A 21,597-nucleotide genomic window follows, 5' to 3' on the forward strand; every position below is an offset into this window, starting at 1 on the left:
TGCTAGACTCAAAGTGGGGTATGTAGGTAAGGGAGCACAACCTGCCTCTAAGGAGCACCTTTTTAGAAGGGAAGAGGGCAACAGGTCTTTTAGAGTGATGTGAAACAACTGTCAACAAAATGTCAAATACCCTTGGAGTCTGGCCACCAGCTGTCACCTGAAGGAAGCCATGTCCTTCCCTCCCTGTGCTCCAGTCCCTGAGGTGGTCTCCTGATTCACTCTTATAACTGCAGCTGGTTTCCCGTGAGGCAGCCCAAGCAATCAATCCATTGGCATCATAAGACCTGTCCTATGAGGTCCCTGCCCATAGTGGCTTCCTCCAGCGGCTTCCAATTTTGCTAGGTTCACGTCCCCAGCATGTTACTGGTCTGCATGTATCATAGTCTCACTCATTCACAGAATACTCTCAAGCAGACATGGCCCCTTTGACCTCCTTTCCATGTGCCACACCCCAGCACTCACTGCTCACATGCTCACACGTGCACATGTTCTTATCACAGGCTCCTCCCTCTGCATGCCTGGGTCACTTTCCCAGGCTCCACTTCTCTTTTATGTGTCTGCTCAAAAGTTACCCTCTCAGTGAGGGTCCCTGCCATCTTGTGTAAAATTGCAACTTGCCTGTGGGCCACCCTGTCATATGCTACAGTTTTCCCATTGCATGTCCTTCCCTTCTGCCTGCAGCATTCTCTATGGAGTATAGTTTAGCATTAGTTGTTCTCTGATGAAGAGACAGCTCCAAGAAGGCAGGGTCATTATTTTGTTAATTGTTGTTCAATTCAGAGCAGTTTAGAATAATGTTGGAACACATTTAAGCACACTGTAGTTATTTGTTGGATAGCTGAGTAAGAAGGAGAGATTAATTCTGTGGATGAACTGGAAGAAAAAAACCCTTGGAGCTACACTTGAAGACTTTGCTGGAGCCAGGCATGAAGGATGATGGGTAGACTTTGTTAGAGCTAGGCGTGAAGGATGATGGGTAGACTTTGGCCATCAGCCTTTCTGGGAAAGCGCCTTCCAGATGAAGGTCACAAAGGTGAAAATGTGGTGGCACTTTTCTGAGTTCTTGGAATGTGAGTTCCACCTGACTGCCATGTTGGGGCAGGGCCGCAGCGGCCGTGGATCTGAACTTGTAGTGGCATAGAGGAAGAGATTCCTAGTCACTACCCTTAAGTACATGTCAAGAAAGCTAGCAACTGAAATCAGAATGCTGGCACATGAGCGGTATGCACAACCCACTCCCTCCAGAGACCACCAGTGCAAGCAATGAGATCTGGTTTGTATGGAGCACTTTTCTGTTTTCAAAACACAGTCACTTGCTTATTGGAACATAAGCTTCCTAACTGGCCAACAGACTGTGGCAGGTAGTGTTTACATGTTCAGAGAAGCTTTATTAAAAACTGAATTGCATCTTAGAAGCTTCAAACCACCTAGGTGATCCGCCTGAGTCCCTGGGTCAGGACAGGGGACAACAGCTTCCTGACTCTTGTCAGGCTTCTCTCAGGTTCTGCACTGTCCAGTGTTGGTATTTGCTAGGCTTCAGGCTTGATTTTGGTTTCCCCATTGGTGATTAGCGGTGGGCTTTTTGTCAAGCCACTTCTCCGGTAGTGTTTTTCTCCTCTTTCTCTAGTTCAGTCCTACCCAATCACTGCTTTTTAAAAAGAGAGACTTGTGACATGAGCTATTTTTTGTCTTTGCCTATTTAGCATGTTTACCTTGAGTCAGCTCTTGGTGTTACTGGCTTTGGTATATCGTTCTCGGGTGGAAGAGAAGAGTGTGCATGTCATCACCCCTCCCCCCACCCCGTTTGAGTGTCTCTTTGGGAGTAACCTGGTCTTCTTGATTCCCTCCAGATGTTAGTAGGCAGGCCGAGGCCGAGGGAGACTCCAGCGAAGGAGAACAGTGGTACGGGAACTCCTCTGAGACCCCATCAGAAGCGTCCTATGGGGAAGTCCAAGAGAACTATAAGCTGTCCCTGGAGGACCGGATCCAAGAGCAGTCCACATCCCCCGACACCTCCCTGGGCAGTGCCACCCCCAGCAGCCACACGCTGGAACTGGTGGCACTTGATGGTGAGGTCCTCCGAGACTCGCTGCAGTGTCAAGGCCACCTTTCACCCGGAGTGTCCTCTGTGTGCGACGATGACCCGCCTAGTTCCAATAAACCTCTGAGCAGCAACTTGCGGCGGCTGCTGGAGGCCGGGTCCCTCAAACTCGATGGCACAGCCAATGGCAGGGTGGAGTCCCCCGTGAATGTTGGCCCCAGTCTGTCTTTTTCCCCACCATCCCACCATGCCCAGCAGCTCAGTGTCCTGGCCAGGAAGTTGGCCGAGAAGCAGGATCAGAGTGACCAATACACCCCAAGTAACCGTTTCATATGGAATCAAGGTAAGTGGTTGCCGAACTCAACCACCACCTGTGGCCTGTCCCCTGACTCCGCCATCCTCAAACTGAAAGCCGCAGCCAACGCTGTTCTACAGGACAAGTCTCTGTCCAGGACAGAGGAGAGCCTGAGGTTTGAGTCCTTTTCCTCCCCGTTCAGCTCGCAGTCTGCCAGCTCCACCCTGGCGGCTTTGTCTAAGAAAGTGAGTGAGAGAAGTCTGACTCCGGGTCAGGAGCACCCACCTCCAGCCAGTTCTTTCCTGTCGTTGGCCTCCATGACCTCCTCTGCAGCCCTTCTGAAAGAAGTGGCTGCCAGGGCCGCGGGTAGCCTTCTGGCTGAGAAGTCATCTTTATTGCCTGATGATCCTCTACCACTGCCGCCTTCTGAGAAGAAGCCAGAAAAAGTCACCCCGCCCCCTCCCCCACCACCTCCGCCAGCACAGCCTCAGTCCTTGGAATTATTACTACTTCCAGTTTCTAAGGGAAGAGTCTCCAAGCCCTCCAATTCAGGTATGGAATCTCGTCCAGCCGCACTGCTGGTCTCTCTGACTGTAAACTGCCCACCATGTCTTCCTCTGGCGTGGGGTGGGGGAGCTTCCCATCCAAGATGAGGCAGAAATCAGAAAGCAAGGACACAACAAAATACTTAAAATGGACAGCCTAACAGTCTTTCATGTGTGTGCCACACAAAGCCTTCACAAATAGCCATGGTTTTGAAAAGTAAAGACTAATCTTAGTGACATGCAGTACACTCCCCCTTCATACACCCTCCTCATCCCCACCCCTTACCAAGTTCAGACTAGGTCCATACCAGATACATTTAATGGGGGAGATCAAAGCATCCTTGTCAGAGTGCAAGGCATCAGGGAACACAGAAGGGGGAAAACACCGCTTTAGAAATAGTGGCCAGGGGAGGCCCTGCTGCCTCTGGCACAAATGGACTGTTCTATAATCAGTATCACTGCTCTGCCCTGGTTGATCACAGCGTACACCTTTATGTTAGTATTTTTATTGCATTTTGTGTGGACTTTAAGCTTTGTTCACCTCTTCTGTTCGCCTGTAATTTCTTGTCAAACAGAATGTAAGCATTTCTTGCACAGGCTTCATTTTGTTCAAATCCATTCAGATATGGAAGACTGTGTATGTGTGTGGCAACGTAAGATGGTATTTTCCCAGGACATCAGTGTCCCATAGAGCCCTGGCACTCACATCCAGATGCTCTGAGGGAGGGGTTTGGGCACTGCAGTGCCGCCATGACAACGCCATGGCATGTCCTGGTTTGCTTCAGAACTGCATTTGTGATGTATACCTGTTCCTGGGACAGGGGTGGTTTCAAATGTCTCTCATGGATATTCTGAAAAAACTGGAATAGGAGGCAGACCATGTCCTCTCATCATTATGCATATAACCATTGTGTGTGACCTGGAACCTGTCAGTCATCCAGCAGCTACATTGGTGAAGTATGCTTGGGATCAGAGTTGACATCAATTTGGTATACGTGGCACATTGTCATTTAAGTTACAAATGCGCCAAGGGCCATAATCGAGATCACGTTGAGATTTACGTAGGGTCAGTGGGTTGGCTCTGTAGGTAAAGGTGCCTGCCTTAAACCTGACCCCTGAGATTGATCCCTGGAACTCAAGGAGAACATGACTCCTAAAAGCTGTCCTCAGAGCTACATACATACAGGATACATGTCACACACGTACATGCACACACACACTGATAAGTGTAAAACAAACAATAGTAACAACAACAAACTTTGTAAAAAGTGCAGGTCTTCTTAAATTGGCACAGTGCTATTCAGGCAAAGCCAAAACTCAGCCTCCAGGTTGCCAATAAACCATAAACCAACAATAGACTAATGACACATACTTATAATCTTTACATTGGAGAGGTAGAGGCAGAAAGATCAGAAGTTCAAGGTCATCTTTGGCTACATAATGACTTTGAGGTTAACCTGGGGAACATGGAACCCTATACGGGGGGTGGGGGAGAAAAAGTACCCCAAACAAACAAATACCACACCTATTCCTCACTTCTACAAAGAGACCATTAAATCACACACCACCCGGATTTTTCTCTTTCCTCTGCTTCCCTTTCTCTCTCTCTCTGTCTGTCTCTCTCTCTTTCCCTCTCTCTCTTTCTCCCTCCCCACCTGTCTCCTCTCTCTTTTTGGTTTTTCTTCAGGACAGGGTTTCTCTGTGTAGCCCTGGCTGTCCTGGAACTTGATATGTAGATTAGGCTGCCCTTGAACTCAAAGAGATCTGCCTGCCTCTGTCTCCAGAGTGCTGGGATTAGTGGTGTGCGCCACCAGCACCTAGCACCTACCATTCTGATTTCAAGCAAGCTTTTTTTTTTTTTAAAGCTGTTTCTCAAAATGCTACAAAAAAAGGCATATAACATTGTCCCTGGAGTTCTAAAAGAGCTGTGTGCTAGGGAAACTGATCTTGTCTCAAGTAATTTAGACACCACACATTGCTTTGTCCTTCTTTGGGTCAAGGGAGTCCAGATCATGAAAAAATAGTGTCTTTCAGGTCTGGCTTTATTCTTCTTTTTTGAGCAGGATTCTGTTGTTGCCAGGTCATGGTGTGTTGAATTCCTTGAGAGTCCAGCACTCAGTAGCCTTTCCCACCCCTCCAGAGAGATGTGACACTCGACTGGGAGGCTTCTCTCCTGTGACCTGTGCCTCCAGCACATGCTACACTGCTCCTCTGAAAGGGGACACGCTAAAGGAGAGATGGTGTCCATTGCTATAAAGATAAATGTCACACATTGACTCGATTCTCTTTGAAGCCACTGTTCTCTTGCAGCTCAGAATAAAATAAATGGTTTTGATTTTTTAAGACAAAGTTTCTTGCAGAAAGCCAGTGGGAGTTCCAGGATGCCAGGCTCCTGGTTACAGAAATAACAGGTGTTGTTTCAGAGAGAGGGCCTCAAAAACATCGTTTCGTACTAAGTAAAATTTACATCAACTTCAGAGCACCCTGGCTCCAAGAAGCTGACAACCGAAGCTATTTGCAGGGTCAGTCCATAGGGCTTTCTGGGCTGATGTTTCCTTTCCTCTTTATGGGGTGTTACTAAGATCGCTGCAGATGCTAACAAAGTCTAGAGAAGATGACCTCTCCCCACTCTCCCATTAGTTTCACAGTTGCTAGAGCTTTTACCCAGAACAATTACATACGCAGGCTTGCCTAGGAAGCTCACTTTCCAGCAGGAATCAGATCTGCTGCTGGTCTTGGATGTTTTCAGAGTGATTTCAATATGGAGTGGTTGTAGGTATGAGGCTTGGTTATATTATATTCAGTGCTTGTTAAGACACGCACTGATAATGTCACGTATGTTAGCCGTAACAGCCTTGTTAACTAACATTTCCACCACTGACTCTCATCCACTGAAAAGGCAGTGGAGCTGGGCGGTGGTGGCGCACGCCTTTAATCCCAGCACTTGGGAGGCAGAGGCAGGCGGATTTCTGAGTTCGAGGCCAGCCTGGTCTACAGAGTGAGTTCCAGGACAGCCCGGGCTACACAGAGAAACCCTGTCTCGAAAAACCAAAAAAAAAAAAAAAAAAAAAAAAAAAAAAAAAAAAAAAAAAGAAAAGGCAGTGGAGAGACATGCCCAAGAGATTTGAAGTCTGTGCTGGGGATATAGGTAGGTTAATGGAGTGCTTGCCTACATGCATGAAGCCTTGGGTTTGATCCTGGTACCTCATTAACAGGCTGTGGAAATGTTTACTTTAGCGGCAGCCACAAGACAGTCAGAAGTTCAATATCTTATTCGGATGTATAGCAAGTTTGTGGGCAACTGGAGATAACCGCCCCCTCTTACAAACCAACCTCAACCAAACAAAAAGATTTTAAAAACCTTTACATGGAGTTTAAAGCCCTTGTACATTGTTAGAAAGGAGGGTCCAACCTATACATACACGCACCAGTCAAGCACACACGTCTAAAGTGTTGCTGATAATGTCACGTGCATGGAGTATGCACACACATCCAGAGTCCCCTGGCATCTACACACGCCATCTATGCGCAGGGTAAGAGCCATGCGCATTTACTCAATTGCAAGTTATCTTGACTTCAAGCACATTCCAGCATAGGCCAGAAATGCTTGATTTCAAAGCCTACAAAAACTTAAATTTTTAAAAAATAATGCGTGAACAAAGAAAACCATTCATGATTTATTAATGTTATTATTATTTAGCTCGGTGAGGTTCTGTTTTTATTGTTCTGTGGATTTATGTTGACAACAGGGTAGAACACCAAACTGGAAATTAAGAGGTGCACTGTGATCTCAGCTCTGTCTCCAGATAGCTGAACTTCAACACGCCCATCACCCCTGCACGCACGCATCCAGTTTGTTTCATTGTGTGCGAACAGAGATATTTAGGATTGTCACTAAGATCTCTTCCTCTTTTCTTTCATTTTCTTCTTTTTAAAAAATTAAACACATGGCTTTCAAAGCTTCCTGTCAAGTCTCCAGTAAGATCGTCTCTGCTTTGTGCAGAGCCTGTTCATTTTGATAGTTTGGAGTGTATCATTTGACTTGACTAGGGATGTAGGTTTCATATAAGCTGCTCTGAGCATAAATGCATGCGCACATGTCTGCTCGTCCATCCATTGGTCCAGGAGCATCTCTGGGCATCCCATGTGAGAGGCATGCACTGTTGGTCCATGCTGGCCCCATCAGGGTTTCATTGCTCACTACAGTCTCAGCCCCGCCCTTTCCACAGAGCCTCATTACAGGCACTGTCTGGAGCTCAGGAGACACACAGGTAGGGTGCCCAGCTACAAACCCCTTCCCCCTCATCTTTCCCTTCTGATCTTTCCATGTGGAGCTTGTCTAAGCTGAGCTGCACAGTGGGCTCCTGGTCCTTATTTCCTTGGGGCTTCCAATGCCACTCCTGAGTCAGGCCGGTTCTGAGCTACATATTCACAGCTGTAGTTTGCATCTGCTCTGAGGGTGGATTTTCTACCTGGGATGATGTATCTACAATTCATCCTCATTCTGCGCAGTAAGTCCACCTCTCCTAAGTGCTTCCATTGACCTATGTTGCCTTCTATCTCACAGTTATGTCTGTAGAGGGAGCATACTTTCTCTCACGGAGCACACTAACAGTTCTCTGTCCCACTGGGTCTGTTAGCATCAGGTGGAATTTAGTTTTGTTTGCAGTTATGTATTGGAAGGTACTTGATTACCAGGCAGGTATAAAGTAGGTAAAATCGTGAATGCTGCAGTCTTGGTGCTTTCCAGAATGTGTGTTTCCTCCCAGGAGGGGACTGCATTTCCCTAGGCTCTAAAAAGCAAAAGTAACCGCAAACAGTTTGGCATATGAAAGAAACTGCTTTCTTCCACCCATCTCTTGTCATCAACGGCACCGTGTACACACAGGATGTGTCCTAAAATGTGAAATCTCTTCCTTGAATACATAAAAATGCAAATGTCACCAGGAGCTAACCACTGGCACAGTCTGAAAATCAGCCAGTGCATTCTGGTGACTTTTTCCGTTTGGCTTCTGTCTTCCTTTCCTTCCACAATAGCTTAAAATTTCCAGGGAGCTGAGGAGATGGTTTAGTTAAAGAGTTTGTTGCACAAGCATAAAAACCTGAGTTTGATCCCCTAGAACACACATAAAAGTGTGTACCTTTGTAATCCCCACGCCAGGGAGGCTGAGATCGTCACATCCCAAAGATAACTGGTCCACCACTCTATTGAATGGGCTATTTCCAAATCCAGGGGAGAGACATAGTCTTAAAAAAGTAAGGCGCAGAGTGATCAAGGAGCCTTTACAAGCCCACTCACACATGACTGCACACGCACACACACACACACACACAGAGAGAGAGAGAGAGAGAGAGAGAGAGAGAGAGAGCTCCAAATGTTTATGAGTGTGGTTATTTTTCAGTCAGTGTCTTCTCATTATATTTCGCTAGTCTATTCAAGAACTCCCTAATTTGTACACGATTCATGTGTGCTTTGGTACTAATTAAAACTAAAAGCAGTATACTTTCAAGATGAAATAAATGGATGTATATGAAGTGCTAATATGCAGGCTTTATTACATTTATGCATTATTTATAATTATTTTTGGAATTAACTGAGTTTCTACTTGCCAAGGCTACTTATGGATGATACTAGAAAGATTCTGGTATAAGGTAACGCATTGCATGTAATATACCTGAAAATACAGAATTGTTGATGAAGATGGTGGCTAGGGAGACAACTGAGAGATCAGAGAAGTTGTTGATTGTATAGGCAGAGCGTGGCTCCAGGGGAGTCTGCACTCTGGCCATGTTGATTTTTATACTTAATGCCTTCTTCGGGTGTGCCATAAAGTTGCCTGCCTGGGCCCATGGTCTCAGCTTCTCTTTCCTTTTTCCTCTGCTTGTTCTGTAAAATTAGTTTTGTTTCAGTAGTGGACAACACTCCTGTCACAGCCTGTTTGTGTGTGTGTGTCCTCCATATTTCTCTGATCTTCTTATGACCCAGAATAGACATTATTATTATTTTCTCTATTGTCTGACAACAGTTTCACTTCCAGGCCTACCTAGTCTGGCCTCGCTTGACAATCTGTTGTACAATATGCAGGCTTTGGGAACCAAGACATCAGTATGAGGGAAACAGTGATGGAGGAGAGGGTGGTGCCAGATTGGGGGTGGGATGAGATCAGCCCAGGTAATCCACACAGACAGGGGAGCACTGACCTTTCAGAAGTGAGTGATGGGGGCCTGTCCAAGGTATTTTTCTTGGAGTAGAAGGAACACTCAGCTGTCCATGCCTGCTGCCAATCAGTTAATACCAAAAATCAATGACTTTTCAGTGTTGAGGGTTTATTTTCAGTCAGAGGATGCCTTTTCTAGTTGCTTAGTTAAACCAACTAGTATCACTTATACCTGTATTAGTAAAATTGCATTTTTTTTACATCACCTAACCTTATTTCTGAGCCTTTCTGGTTCCATCCATTTTAAGTGGCTCTTGGCATGTAGAAGCAGGGTTGACTCAATGAATAAATAATGAGATTATCTTGAAGTATGCACTTGGGAATGTTTCCTTTAAAAATCACAGAAGTGATGTTTGTATTTAAAAATTCAAATAGTTCAGTATGGAAAAGGAGCACAGCCTTCCTCTCACCACCACCACCACCACCACGCACATGCACCAACTCCTTCCTCCTGGCCCACAGTCTCACTGTGGCTGCTGTTTAGAGGGTTCTCTCGTGTGAATTCAGAAAGTTCTCATGCAATAAAAGGATACCAGGTTTTCACTGTTAGCTTCATGTAATCATGCTTGCTCTGATATTTCAAACCAGAGCCCAAACATATCTGTTTGCTTGTAAATACTTCCAGATCTTTATATTTACAACAAGTAAGACTAACACAGTTCCACTGTCCCATTTAACAGAGCATAGATCGCCGTAGGGAATTAAGGGGCACCACCTCTCTTCCATCTCAAAAATGTCTTTTACTGGAGTATAGGTTACACAGGTTCCAAATTTAGCTTCATACCTTCCATTTGGTTTTGTGTATCCCTTTTTGTTTTCTTCTTAACCATAATTTATTCCTCTGTGTGTGTGTGTGTGTGTGTGTGTGTGTGTGTGTGTTTGTGTGTCTGTGTGTATAACATTCGGGAATACACATCAAGGCCAGTGGTCTCTGCTTCATGCCTTCTGATATTCCATCTATTAATTATTGTCATAAAAATGTAATCAGCCTCAAACTAGCAGTTTATCAGAAACAGAGCTAATAATAATAATTTTTTTTAATAAAAAATACCAAACATACTATGTGGATGCAATCAGTTGTAGAACATGGAAGATTCCTCAGGACAAATGACCCAGTTTCTTTCATCATTAATCACAAGGAACAGAGGGACCTGTAAAGTGCTTGCCTCTTAAGCACAAGGACTCAAGTTGGGATCCCTAGCACGTATGTAAAAGTCAGGCACAGCTGGGTGTGCCTGTAAGCTCATTGCTGGGACAAGAAGCAAAGACAAGAGGGTCCCTGGCAGGTACTGGCATAGCCAGAACAGTGAGTTTCAAATAAAATAAAAAGTAAAAAGCATTTGGGGGGTGTATCTTAATAGCAGAAGATGCCTGCCTAGGTTCAACCCCAGCCCCCACCCCCAGCCTTCAATGGCACCCACTTTTATTCCCCTTAGTCCTAATTGTAGAGGTTAGCTGATGGGTCAGAAACTCAGCTACAGCATCACAACAGAGATGCTTCCTCGTAAGGATGGTTCAGGAGGCAGCAATCCGAGCTATGCTTAGGGAAAGTGGTCAGTTTGTTTGCTTCCCTGAAAATTGGAAGCATTTGTGGTGGCCTGGTGTGTCCCTTCCTACAGTAGGTAGCCAGGCCTCGTGCAGATCAGAGAAAGACAGTACACAATTGTTAGAGGCAAGCAGAGGGACAGACATAAGAGGGGAAAAAAAAACCCTGACCTGAGGACCCCCTGATGGCTAAATTGGCAGCAGCCTCTGTCTGCAGGAGCCACAGCTAAACAAGTCATCAGTGGGATGCTGAGCCCTGTCTCCGCTGGAGGCCAGTGTGAGAGCTTTCTGCTACTTGTTTGGTTTTCTGTGTGGAACAGTGCATTATTCCCTGTCCCATGCGATCGCCTGTATTTCTCACTCATTTCCAAGTAGGACTTCAGAGAGAGACTCTGGCTTCTCTGTCTGTGGGTGCATTTGGAGCCACACTCAGCCCCTCTGCAGGTGGCCCTGCAGTCCATGACAGTTTTCAGGAGTAAGCAGGATGGTCAGTGGTGGCCAGATGGAACCCAAATGGAAGCGGCTAACTGAATGTGGGTTTCTCCTTAAAGAAAGCAGCCGTAAGAGTTTCCCCGTAGTTATAATCCTAGAATCTCCCAAGGGGTGGTGCCAAAGACATATTCAGTGCTTTTTATAATATTCCTTTTTTTTCCCCTCCCTCTTCCAAGCCCCAGAAGAAGAAAGTGGGAAGCCATTCCAATGTCCAATATGTGGTTTGGTTATAAAAAGGAAGAGTTACTGGAAGCGGCATATGGTGATTCACACAGGCTTAAAAAGTCATCAGTGTCCACTCTGTCCGTTCCGGTGTGCTCGCAAGGACAATCTCAAATCCCACATGAAGGTAAGCCATTTGTAGAGACATGGCTGGGGTTTCTTCCTATGATCTACTTACTGCAGGCGGCTTCTTGGCCAACAGGGAGCACTGTGGGGGAGCAGGCCCAAGAAAGTTAGCACTGGCTTGTGAGTAGAATGGAGGGGTCTCAGGGTCAGGTCCCAGAGACTGACAGTGTTCAAGCTATTATCTCTTGGAATGACACCAAACATCCTAGAACATCATTTTCTTTTTCTCCTTCTCCTCCTTTTTGGTTTTTTGAGACAGGGTTTCTCTGTGTAGCCCTGGCTGTTTGGAACTGACTTTGTAGACTAGGCTGGCCTCAAACTCAGAGATCCACCTGCCTCGGCATCCTGAGTGCTGGGATTAAAGGTTATACACCACTCCCACCTGGCTTATATCATCTTTAATGTCCTATTAAGAACCATTATGAGGCCTGGGGAAGGACTCAGCAGTTAACCACTTAATAGGTTAGTAAGTTCCAATTTCCAGAAACTGTTATAAGTTGTGGGGATAGCCCATGACCTGTAATTCCACCCGCAGAAGTGAGGACAGAATCCTCCCAAGCAAGCTGTATAGCTAAGCCATATCAGTATCTCTAGTTTGATTAAAAAGCTTAATGAATAAGGTAGAAGAGTGGTCAAGGATGATTCCTGACATTGGTCTGTGGCTTCCCCGGGGTGTGCATAAGTACATGCACATTGCACTAGTACACATGCAATCATATATGACACATGGACACAGACTGCATACTTTTATACTGAGATTTTGCTTCAGTGTTAGGGAAGAAACTCACGAGTTCACAAGAGCTTGACATTTTGAATTTGACAAAGAACTGAATTGAAATCTTCCCAGCACTTTGCTAGCCAAACAGCCTAGACTCTTGGTTTTCCTTTTTTCCTAACAGAAGGATCGGTTGTAGGACCTGTCCTTAGTGCTGGGGGGGGGGGGGGGGGGCGTGTATTAGTAGCAAGCTGCCTGGCCCAGAGGTGCTCATAACCATCCCTAGCATCTTAATGAGAAAAATAATATTTTACTGAAAACTTTCAATGTGGCTTAGAAGTGACATTTTGTATAAAGGGTCTCTTCCCCCGGGATAAATCTAGTGGATCTTTGCTTATGTTGAAATCTTGCATTCGAATCTTTTTGCATTGACCCGTGATTGCTATTCAGACTGATGCTGCAGAAAGTACAGTCACACAAATTTTCTATTCACTATAGAAAATAGCTTAGAGGGTCTGTTTTTTTTTTTTTTTTTTTTTTAAAGTAAGTCTATGATGTAATTTGTTTTCTGTCACTTGCCATTGTCTCCTGGGGTCAGCAGCCAGCCCTTCATCTTCAGAATTCATTTAAGTAGGAGTTCCAGCTGACTGAATTTTATGAAGCCTACTTGGTTATTACCGTAGCCCTCCTCATCCTTGGTCACCTCTTCCCTATGTAAAACGTCAGACTTTAAACCTGTAGCATTGAGACTTCAAAAGGAATGACTTTTTTAAAACTAGAACTTGTGTTAGTGACTGTGTCCTAGGCTGTGTTTAGAAATCAGGTCTGGCGAGTTTAAAGCTTCAGCGAGCAGAAAACTTGCATCTACCCTGACACCTTGTAAGCTTGGTTTCAGCTCAGGGTCACTTAAAACAACCTATTTATAAACCCATGGAAAAAAGGCTGGGTTTCAATAGCAGGAACTGCTGACCCTGACACTACAGGAAGATGAGCTGGTGCCTTGATGACAGAGGCGGACGGCCATGACAGTGTTGCAGATGAGAGCTGCCCGGGCTCGGTGGGTCGTGGGATCCTGAGAGCTTTCAGAACAAATCAATAACTACTACAATAAAGCAGTTGTGTGAAATCGCTACTTTATTCAGACTCGTGGTGTCCTATCCTGTTGAGCGGTGACTCGAGCTTTTGATAAGGGAGTTCGAGAAGCTTATGCAAGTTTAATTTCATCAAAGGCACACCTTCCTGCCCCTGCTCTCCTCCCCCTGTTAGCCTTAAAACATATTTTTAATTGAATACAATTTAACTTTGCAAAAATTGGCAAACATTTTCTCTATGGGAATGTTACGGCGTGGTCTTATGCATTCTTGTATTCTGTTACCTTTCCCGGAGGCTGCAGATGTAGATAATTTTTCCAAAATGAATTTTATCTGAGAAGTAGGGGCACTCTAATCAAAGGTTAAAATTTAGCTTCGTGAGAATCTCCGACTCTGTGATCTCAGCTCGGTGAGAATCCGCGCCTGCGCAGCTGGGAGCGCCGTTAGTGCTGTGGTTGAAGCCCTCTAAACCTGTTACCACTAGTGGAGAAAACAAACATATGGTCTTTCTCACTGGGTAAGAGTTAATGAGAGCATCACATAGAGCCTTAATACAGTGCCCAGTGTGGAGAGGCGACCGTCAGTGAATACAGCAGATACAGTAATTGTCATCCAAAAGCCATCTGAAAACACATTAACATTTACATTTTGGGATAATGAACGGAATGCTAGAAAAATTACCCTAAAATAAATTTTATGGTTCCTCTCTCTTTGTGACCTGTCTTTAGTGCTGAGAATTCACAAAAACAATACAAATAATACAAAATTGGCTATTTACCTCACCCCGCAGAAGTAGTTGTTATTTTCAGGATATATAATCTCCTATATTGATTATATTGGTCTATGTCAGAAAAACAAGAGATTCCCCTTTATTTGTTCAACAAGTTCAGTACTTACCGTGTTCCTTCATACAGGCCTCCGCACCATACAGTTGTTTTGCATGCTTTCATTTCCTCCACAAGGGATTATGCAAGTGCTTTTTATTACCAGCTGCATAAAGAACTTGAAAATGCTTCCAGGTGCCTCAGGTCTGCCTTACATTTCATGAAGGGTACAACTTTCCCGGGAGAAAGAGCATACAGGAATTGAATGTGAGAGCCACAGGCTTGAACTGAATGGGAGAGGCAAAGAGGGAGGAGAAGTTGGGGAAACACACTTAAAGTCATGGAAAGAAACTGGGCCAGAGGTCACATGTGAGTTCTGCCCTTCCTAGGTCGACATTAGGAGAGCCGGGACCATTCATGAGACCCTCAGCTGCCTGGCCTGGTCCCCTAAGGAGGTTGAGTCTAGATACTCTCCAGAACTTCTCCAAGTCTTAACGTATGTCAACCCAAGTGTCCTACGTCTATTACCCTAGAAATGGCCTTGATGTCGCATCAGTGACACCTGTGAGAGACTTCAGTGAGCCTATCTTGCTGTGGGTCAGCATTTCTTTTCATTAGAGGTCCAAGAGGGTCTTCAAAGCATGTGTTAGCTCAGAGAATCAAAATTATAACAGAAAAGCTCTCTTCTGTCAAGAGAGGAGAGTGACGCAGTCGCCGGGTTGTGGGAACAAGTACGTCTCTCAAAGTTCACACTAAGCCACATTCTGAGTGGGAAGATGTAGCTCAAGTAAAATTCCAAGTGCCAACGTGAACCTGTTTTTGCCTTTTCAACTTATTCTAAATTTCCTAAAAGGAGCCACAAGACAGCCTGCACATGGTGCTTCTTCTCAATGAGTGTCCCCACCCCCATCACCTTTTGATTTTGGAATCAGAGCTCATCTGTCCCATTTCTTCTCCCAGAGTGGCTTCTGGAGCTTCTGTTCCTGGATTAGCTCCTCTCTGGGGTCAGCAGATGTGAGTGCACTTCTGAAATGGAATCCACCCTGTGGCACTGGGCTCAGGGACATGAAGCTTCCTGCCCAGTGACCTTTACCTTCTGGCTCTGGGCTTGCCTGTGTTGATACCTGTCAGGAGCCCTTGAGACTGTGACCTGAGGCCTCCAAGGGGACTTTTCCCTGAGTGACCTGGCTGAGGAGCTGGTGGGGAAGCTTCTGGCTTCTGTGAGAAAAGTCAATGGAAGGATCAATGCCCAGTGGGGTCCTATTGTGGCAAAAAAAAAAAAACAGGAAGGGGTCCTGTTGGAGGGATGGACAGGGTGTTTCCTCACCTCCGCCCTCTGCTGGGATACAGGAGAAGCCTTTTACCGGGCATGCAGGACTCTGTCACAACTGGATTTAAGTTTTTATGGCTATTTCTGTTGAGAAACACAGGCTTCAAAGGGCCCAGAATATCTTTTGTTGTTTTTTGCAGAAAACCACAGTGGGGTGCTGTGGCAGCGGGATCTTGCGATTAACTTTTAATTTCTTTGCTTTTGTTGGTCACTTAACATTATTTAAAGTGTGTTTTGGCTGGTGAAGAATGCTTTTGGATCTCATTCAGAAGGCATAAACAGCTGCAGTAAAACTTATTCTCTTGGAAAGGAGACATGAGCAGAGTGGCCAGGTGGTAAAGAAGATGGACAAGCGAGCATTTAACTCCACTGCGACCCAGGTTCAAATCCTACCCGGTCACCCCTGACCTATGGCGCGTCAGTTTTGTTTCGAGTGCCAATCGCTTACGTCCTTGTTTGTTCAGAGCACACAACTCCCCCAAATCATTTGGCATAGATCTGCACCATTGGCAGTCCCTACTTGAGGGAGGGCCAGTCCTGAAATAGCAGGGTGTAGCAGGTCAATACTGAGGCACGTTGGCGGGATGAATGGAGAAGTCACAAGTTTATGAACACCTGCCAGCTGACGCCTGGCTCCCGCCAAGCCAATGGTTTCCTCACTTTTTCAAACACTAAATCTAGTAGTGACGGAATGAAAGAAAAGTTTTGTGCCATTTTCACAGGTCCTGGGTGTGAGCAGGTTTGGAGGTGGGTGTAAATGGCTGCCCTTGCTCTTCACAATGGGCATCTTCTAGACCCTGTAGTGACGTTTTGAACTTGGTATCCTCCTGCCCAGATGGTTTTTCTCTTGTTTTTCTTTCTTCATATGAAACTGGGCTCAAGATACTTTAGGGGGTTTAGGGTGTCTCATCTCCTCATCTGTGAAGCTGGAACACTCTGGAGACTGTCTCTCTCTCTCTCTCTCTCTCTCTCTCTCTCTCTCTCTCTCTCTCTCTGTGTGTGTGTGTGTGTGTGTGTGTGTGTGTGTGTGTGTTGGCAAACTAGCAAATTCTCTGGGTGGCCATTACTGGATCTGTACTAAAGACTGTTATGAGAATGAAAGGTTATGTCTTTTGACCCCTGACTACTGATTATGTTAGTTCGTTCTCAAGGTCTATCAAGTGAGATCCGTTGAGGAGCTCATCAGCACACTTCTACCCAAACCAGCATAGAGAGGGTCAGGATAGACCTAACCTCCGAGGACCCACCCTGTGTTTCAGGATTGATGTTATTTTATCCAGGGCATCACCGAGAACAGCCTCTCTGGCTTTTTTCTTCCCTGGCCCTGTAAGAACCGAGGAACTTCTTGACTCACGTGTGGCCATGCAGGGAGGCATTTTCCATCAGTGCACAGTGACTAGTCCGACTCTTCTTGCTTCTCCGGCAGGTTCATCAGCATCAGGACCGGGGAGAGACTTTTCAGTGCCAGCTGTGCCCTTTCACATCCTCACGCCACTTCAGCCTGAAACTGCACATGCGTTGCCATCAGCACTTCCTGAGGACAGAGGCCAAGGTGAAGGAGGAGATCCCAGACCCAGATGTCAAGGGATCTCCCCACCTCAGTGACAGTGGCTGCCTGGGGCAGCAGAGGGAAGGAGGAGGGACAGAGCTAGTGGGGACCGTGATGACGTCTAACACACCAGAGAGGACTGGCCAGGGTGGGGCTGGCGTTGCACCTTTGCTGGTGAAAGAGGAGCCCAAGGAAGATAACGGCCTGCCCACCTCCTTTACCCTGAATGCTGCCGACAGGCCCGCCAACCACACAAAGCTGAAAGACCCCTCCGAGTATGTATCCAACAGTGCAGCGGCATTGTTCAGCCAGGACATCTCGGTTAAGATGGCCTCCGATTTTCTCATGAAGCTGTCAGGTACTTGCTTAGGGTTGTGTTCTCCCTTTTCTCATCTGTACAATAGGATGGTAGGACTAGATGCTTCCAAAGTTCCTTGAGCTCTAATACTTCACACTTTGATAAATTTTTTTCTTTCCTTCCCACCTTCCCTTCCCCTGTCTTTTCCCTTTTTTTTTTTTATTTTTATTTTTTTATTTTTATGTTTTGTTTTTGTACTCCTTTGGAAATAAGCATTATTCCTGCTTGGGCCTGCAGACAACAGGGATTGCCCCTTCCTCCTGCCTGGATTTGGGCTCTTACTCAGTGAGCACTTGGGGTGTAAGCTAGACTTGTGTTTTTTTGCTTCCTAGTTCCTTTGCTTGCTTTGTGCTGGTGTCTCTGAAGTGTGTCTCCCCTTTCTGGTATTTAGGGTTCTTTCCTGTTTTAGTTGCAAAGCATTTTGTTTTAAAAGAACATTTACAGAATCTACCATGAGGAATTACAGACTTTTCTAACTTAAACAAATGTTAAAGGTCACCACCAGTTTCTCAGGATCTTTGCATCGGGGTAAACATACTCAAGATATCCTGGTGTAGACATTTTTCAGGTGTGCATTTAAGAGGCATTAGCATTACGTCGCTGTGTAACCGTCTCTGGAAATGTGTCCCACTCTTAAACTGTATCACTCGGTGACAAAGTTCCTGCCAGCCTTCCCCTCGGCCCCCACCAACTATTATTTACCTTCTGTCTCTATGAACTTGACCGTTGCAAGCATCTCCGCTAAAGTGGAATTTAAGAAAAAATTTCAAGCACCCTTTTCCAGTGCCCTAATGCCCTTTGAAGAGAGGCTGGTGTATAAGTTATGAAATATGTCTTGCTAATAGACATTGGTCCCCATTGCTAGCACATTGTACGTATTTTGCTTTTCAATGACTTGATGAACTAGCAATGTTGCACAGAGTGGAGCCCTGGTAGATGCTTTTCTTACTCTCTTGGAGTAATAACACAGGTAGGCCTGGGCTGCTTTTGAAAATACGATTTTAAAATTTTAAAGGCATTGTAGAGGGTGGAGAAAGGTCGGTTGAGAATGGGTTCTGTCCGTCAGTGAAGGTGGCAGTCCCCAGGATGATTTCCAAATGCCATTTCAGCTCTCTGGAGATTGACAATACCCTTTAAGTGGAGAATAATTGGCCACCGCCTTCCTTTAAATGGACCGTGTGTAGTATTTCACTAAATGTCATTGCCAGGTGAATGAGAGGCTCGGCTTCACTCTGAAGTCCCTTTGCTCTGTGACACTTCAGCACGGTCCTTTGGAATGTACCTTCTCACCCTGATCTTTGCCCCTCAGCAGTGGGAGACATGAGTAGAGGAGACAGAAGAGGGTAGGGATGAAAAATGAGGCATCCAGCAAGTGATCCGAGATGGAGGGAGCAGGGAGAGTTACAGGATGCTTGTAACACTGTGAAGATGCTCCACTGCCTGGACCTGTTGGGCTTTTATTCCATCTGGCCCAAGTTTCCGTTCTTTCCCTTCTCTCTCCTTTTTTTTCATCACCGCCTCAAGGAAAATAAGATTTTACTCTGAAATTTATAGTTTTTTTTTCCCAAAATATGAGGGAAATGGGTGTTTTCTTTTGGCCTTCCTGGATCCTTTAGAATGTTCCCTGACATGGTGGTGATCACCTCCAGTCCTGGGAGAAGGACAGACAAGGCTACATGAAACCCTGTCCCCAAAACCATAACATAACAATGAAAATTCCCAAGCTGTTGCCTATGGCTGATTCCTTTTCTGGTCTCCTACACTACAGACCCCAGAGTCAAATGCCACATTCACTTTGCATAACTTAGCATGGCGGATGTTTCCTTACTTAGCAGACAAGTGTTGCGGCCCTCTCCACTCCACGCTTGGCAGCCACTGTTTCCGGGCCCAAGCTGCCGCTCTGGTCTGCGGGTCAGGAGAGAGAGAGAGAGAGAGAGAGAGAGAGAGAGAGAGAGAGAGAGAGAGAATAAAGGGAAAGAGATGTGAAGAATGGAGACAAGATAGAGGTTCTGATCAAGTCTCGTTTATTGTGTCTCTCTCTTATTGAAGGGAAATCTGGGGTATTTATAGGCTTTTGCCACGTGCCTTGTAGGCGCATGGATATCACGTGCCTTGCAGGTATGGATATGACGTAAGCCTTACAGGCGGCTATAGTGTGGATAGCACGCGCACCGTGCGCCTTGCAGGCGTGGATACCACGTGCACCTTGCAGCTGGGGGCAGTAAACAGCAAAACAAAATATGTTGGCTAGCAGAGTGTGCTTCAACTGTTGTAGGCTGTTGAAAAACAAGTCTCACGTCAGGGTATATGGCTCAAGATGGCTGCAAAACTGATAGCCGCTTTCTGCTAAAAGTCGGCCCCCAACAGACAAGAGCAAGCTGAGCATGTTCTAAGGTGTATTCCCTTCTCTCTGATTCCAGATCCTCTCAGGTCTAGAAAAGGAGCAGGGGATGGAGTCAGGAGAGGCTATTGGCTGCCCGCAGGCTTGATCTTGGGCTAAAAACACTAGTGTGTGATACAGGGCTCCTGCTGGGCTCAGCTCTGAACAGCAGCTCTTCCCATCCCACCAGACACTGGGCTGTAATTATTAGCTCCAGTGCGTCTCAGCGAGCATGAGAGAAGGTTTTGGCTACACAGAGCCAGAGCTTCGAAAGGCACAGAGAGAGGGAAGAAGCAGTTTGTAGGTTGGGGTGAAGCACTGTGTGCCAAAGCCTTAACTATTGGGGTCTGTTGTTTTCAGTAGGGGGTGGGGTGGGGAAAGGTTTCTGACAGTTTGGCCATGGGAGAATTTACCGACTGATCAATTGGCATAAGAAAACAGATAGCAAAGGCACACTGTTTATGCAAAAGGCCCATGCAGCTATTTTATGGAGGCTTACTAGAGGTCCTGAAACCTGACTTGTATGCACTGTTACCTAGCAACCTGTTATAAAGTCACCAGGGAGTGAGATGCATCGGTAATTTTTTTGTGTGTGCATATTTGGATGTAAATGTAAACTTGGTGACTGTGGCAGTGCTGCCCACGGGAGGAGAAGTTATGTTAAAAGGAAAGGAATATGTTTTTCTGCAGAGATCCCCACCCCCAGCCCTGCCTCTGCCTGCTGTGTGCTCTACCTGCTTCTCTTGGTGGCTGTCTTCCAGGGACACAGTCCAAGGGAACTATGGCTGAGTTTCCTGCTCTTCTTGCCCTCAAATGGTGTGAACTAGTGGTTAGCCCCAGGCCCTGTCCCTCAGTACCACAATGGCGCCATTGTTCTTGAACTGGGTTTTCCCTCCCTTAGGGCTCTGTCCTTGCACCTGCTGGTACCATAGGGTGCAGCTGTTTGTGGGCAGCGAGTCTGGGAGTCTCTGTGCCAGATCCGAGTCTGCAAAGACCAAGCACAGTGACAAATTCAAGCGTGGAGACACCTACTTATTTCCAAAGGGGAGAGAGAAAACACTTGATGCTTTTTGCTCATTCGATTAAAACCAAGCAGAAGCTGACTGAATGCAGCCCGGCAGAGGTTCACAGTCATGGGTGGGATGCAGTCTTAAACACACTGTAACCCAGTGGTTCTCAACCTCTGGGTCTCAGCTCCTTTCAAGGTCAAATGACCCTTTTACAGGGGTCACCTAAGACTACCAGAAAACAAATATTTACATTATGATCCACAGCAGTACCAAAATTGCAGTAGCAATGAAAATCGTTTATGGTTGGGGTCACCACACTATGAGGAACTATATCAGAGGGTCACAGCATTAAGAAGGTTGAGAGCCACTACAACCCTCCCCCAATTTAGAGGTTTCCTGGCTACGAGCTTTTGAGACAAAATCCTGTCTCTGAACCACTAGTTATTTTCCCCGATGAATCCTGACAACACTCCTCAATCCTTTGAGGACCAGATTGCTCCCTAGACCCAGGCTCACAATCGTGATTGGTTCAGCCCAGCTCCTAGCTATCTGCATTGGTGGGCAAAGAAATAATTCTGTAGACTCTGCTCTGGGTTTGGAGACAGGAGACAGGCTTCCCAGGGCTGTAGCCTGCTGTTTACATAGGTCTTTCCTGGAAGCCAGAAGACATGCAAATTGTTGTATGACAGGGTGACCTACCTTAGGTCACGTGACTGGGAGTGTTCCAAGGATTAGTGCTTACCCAGCCTAGGCAGCTACTATTGCTCCAGCTGACCCCTGGCCTGTCTCCCATGGCCAGCAGTGGTTTTTAAACCCCACAGCAAGTTAGACTGTATTTAGGGAGTTTTTAATGAAA

At 46.0% G+C, this 21,597-nt stretch overlaps 1 protein-coding gene across 8 annotated transcripts in view; it reads left to right on the forward strand.

The window, feature by feature from the left end:
• The window catches only part of Znf827 (zinc finger protein 827), a 167,069-nt gene that overhangs the window by 32,920 nt on the left and 112,552 nt on the right, over positions 1 to 21,597 (forward strand). For all 8 annotated transcript variants that reach the window (XM_034522569.2, XM_034522573.2, XM_034522570.2 and 5 more), the window contains exons 2-4: positions 1,851 to 2,888; positions 11,313 to 11,485; positions 16,871 to 17,351. In XM_034522569.2, the coding sequence (XP_034378460.1) occupies positions 1,851 to 2,888; positions 11,313 to 11,485; positions 16,871 to 17,351 (1,692 nt within the window). The remainder of the gene's footprint in view (positions 1 to 1,850; positions 2,889 to 11,312; positions 11,486 to 16,870; positions 17,352 to 21,597) is intronic.

This window comes from Arvicanthis niloticus, chromosome 18 (assembly GCF_011762505.2).
Source record: "Arvicanthis niloticus isolate mArvNil1 chromosome 18, mArvNil1.pat.X, whole genome shotgun sequence".
NCBI lineage: Eukaryota > Metazoa > Chordata > Mammalia > Rodentia > Muridae > Arvicanthis > Arvicanthis niloticus.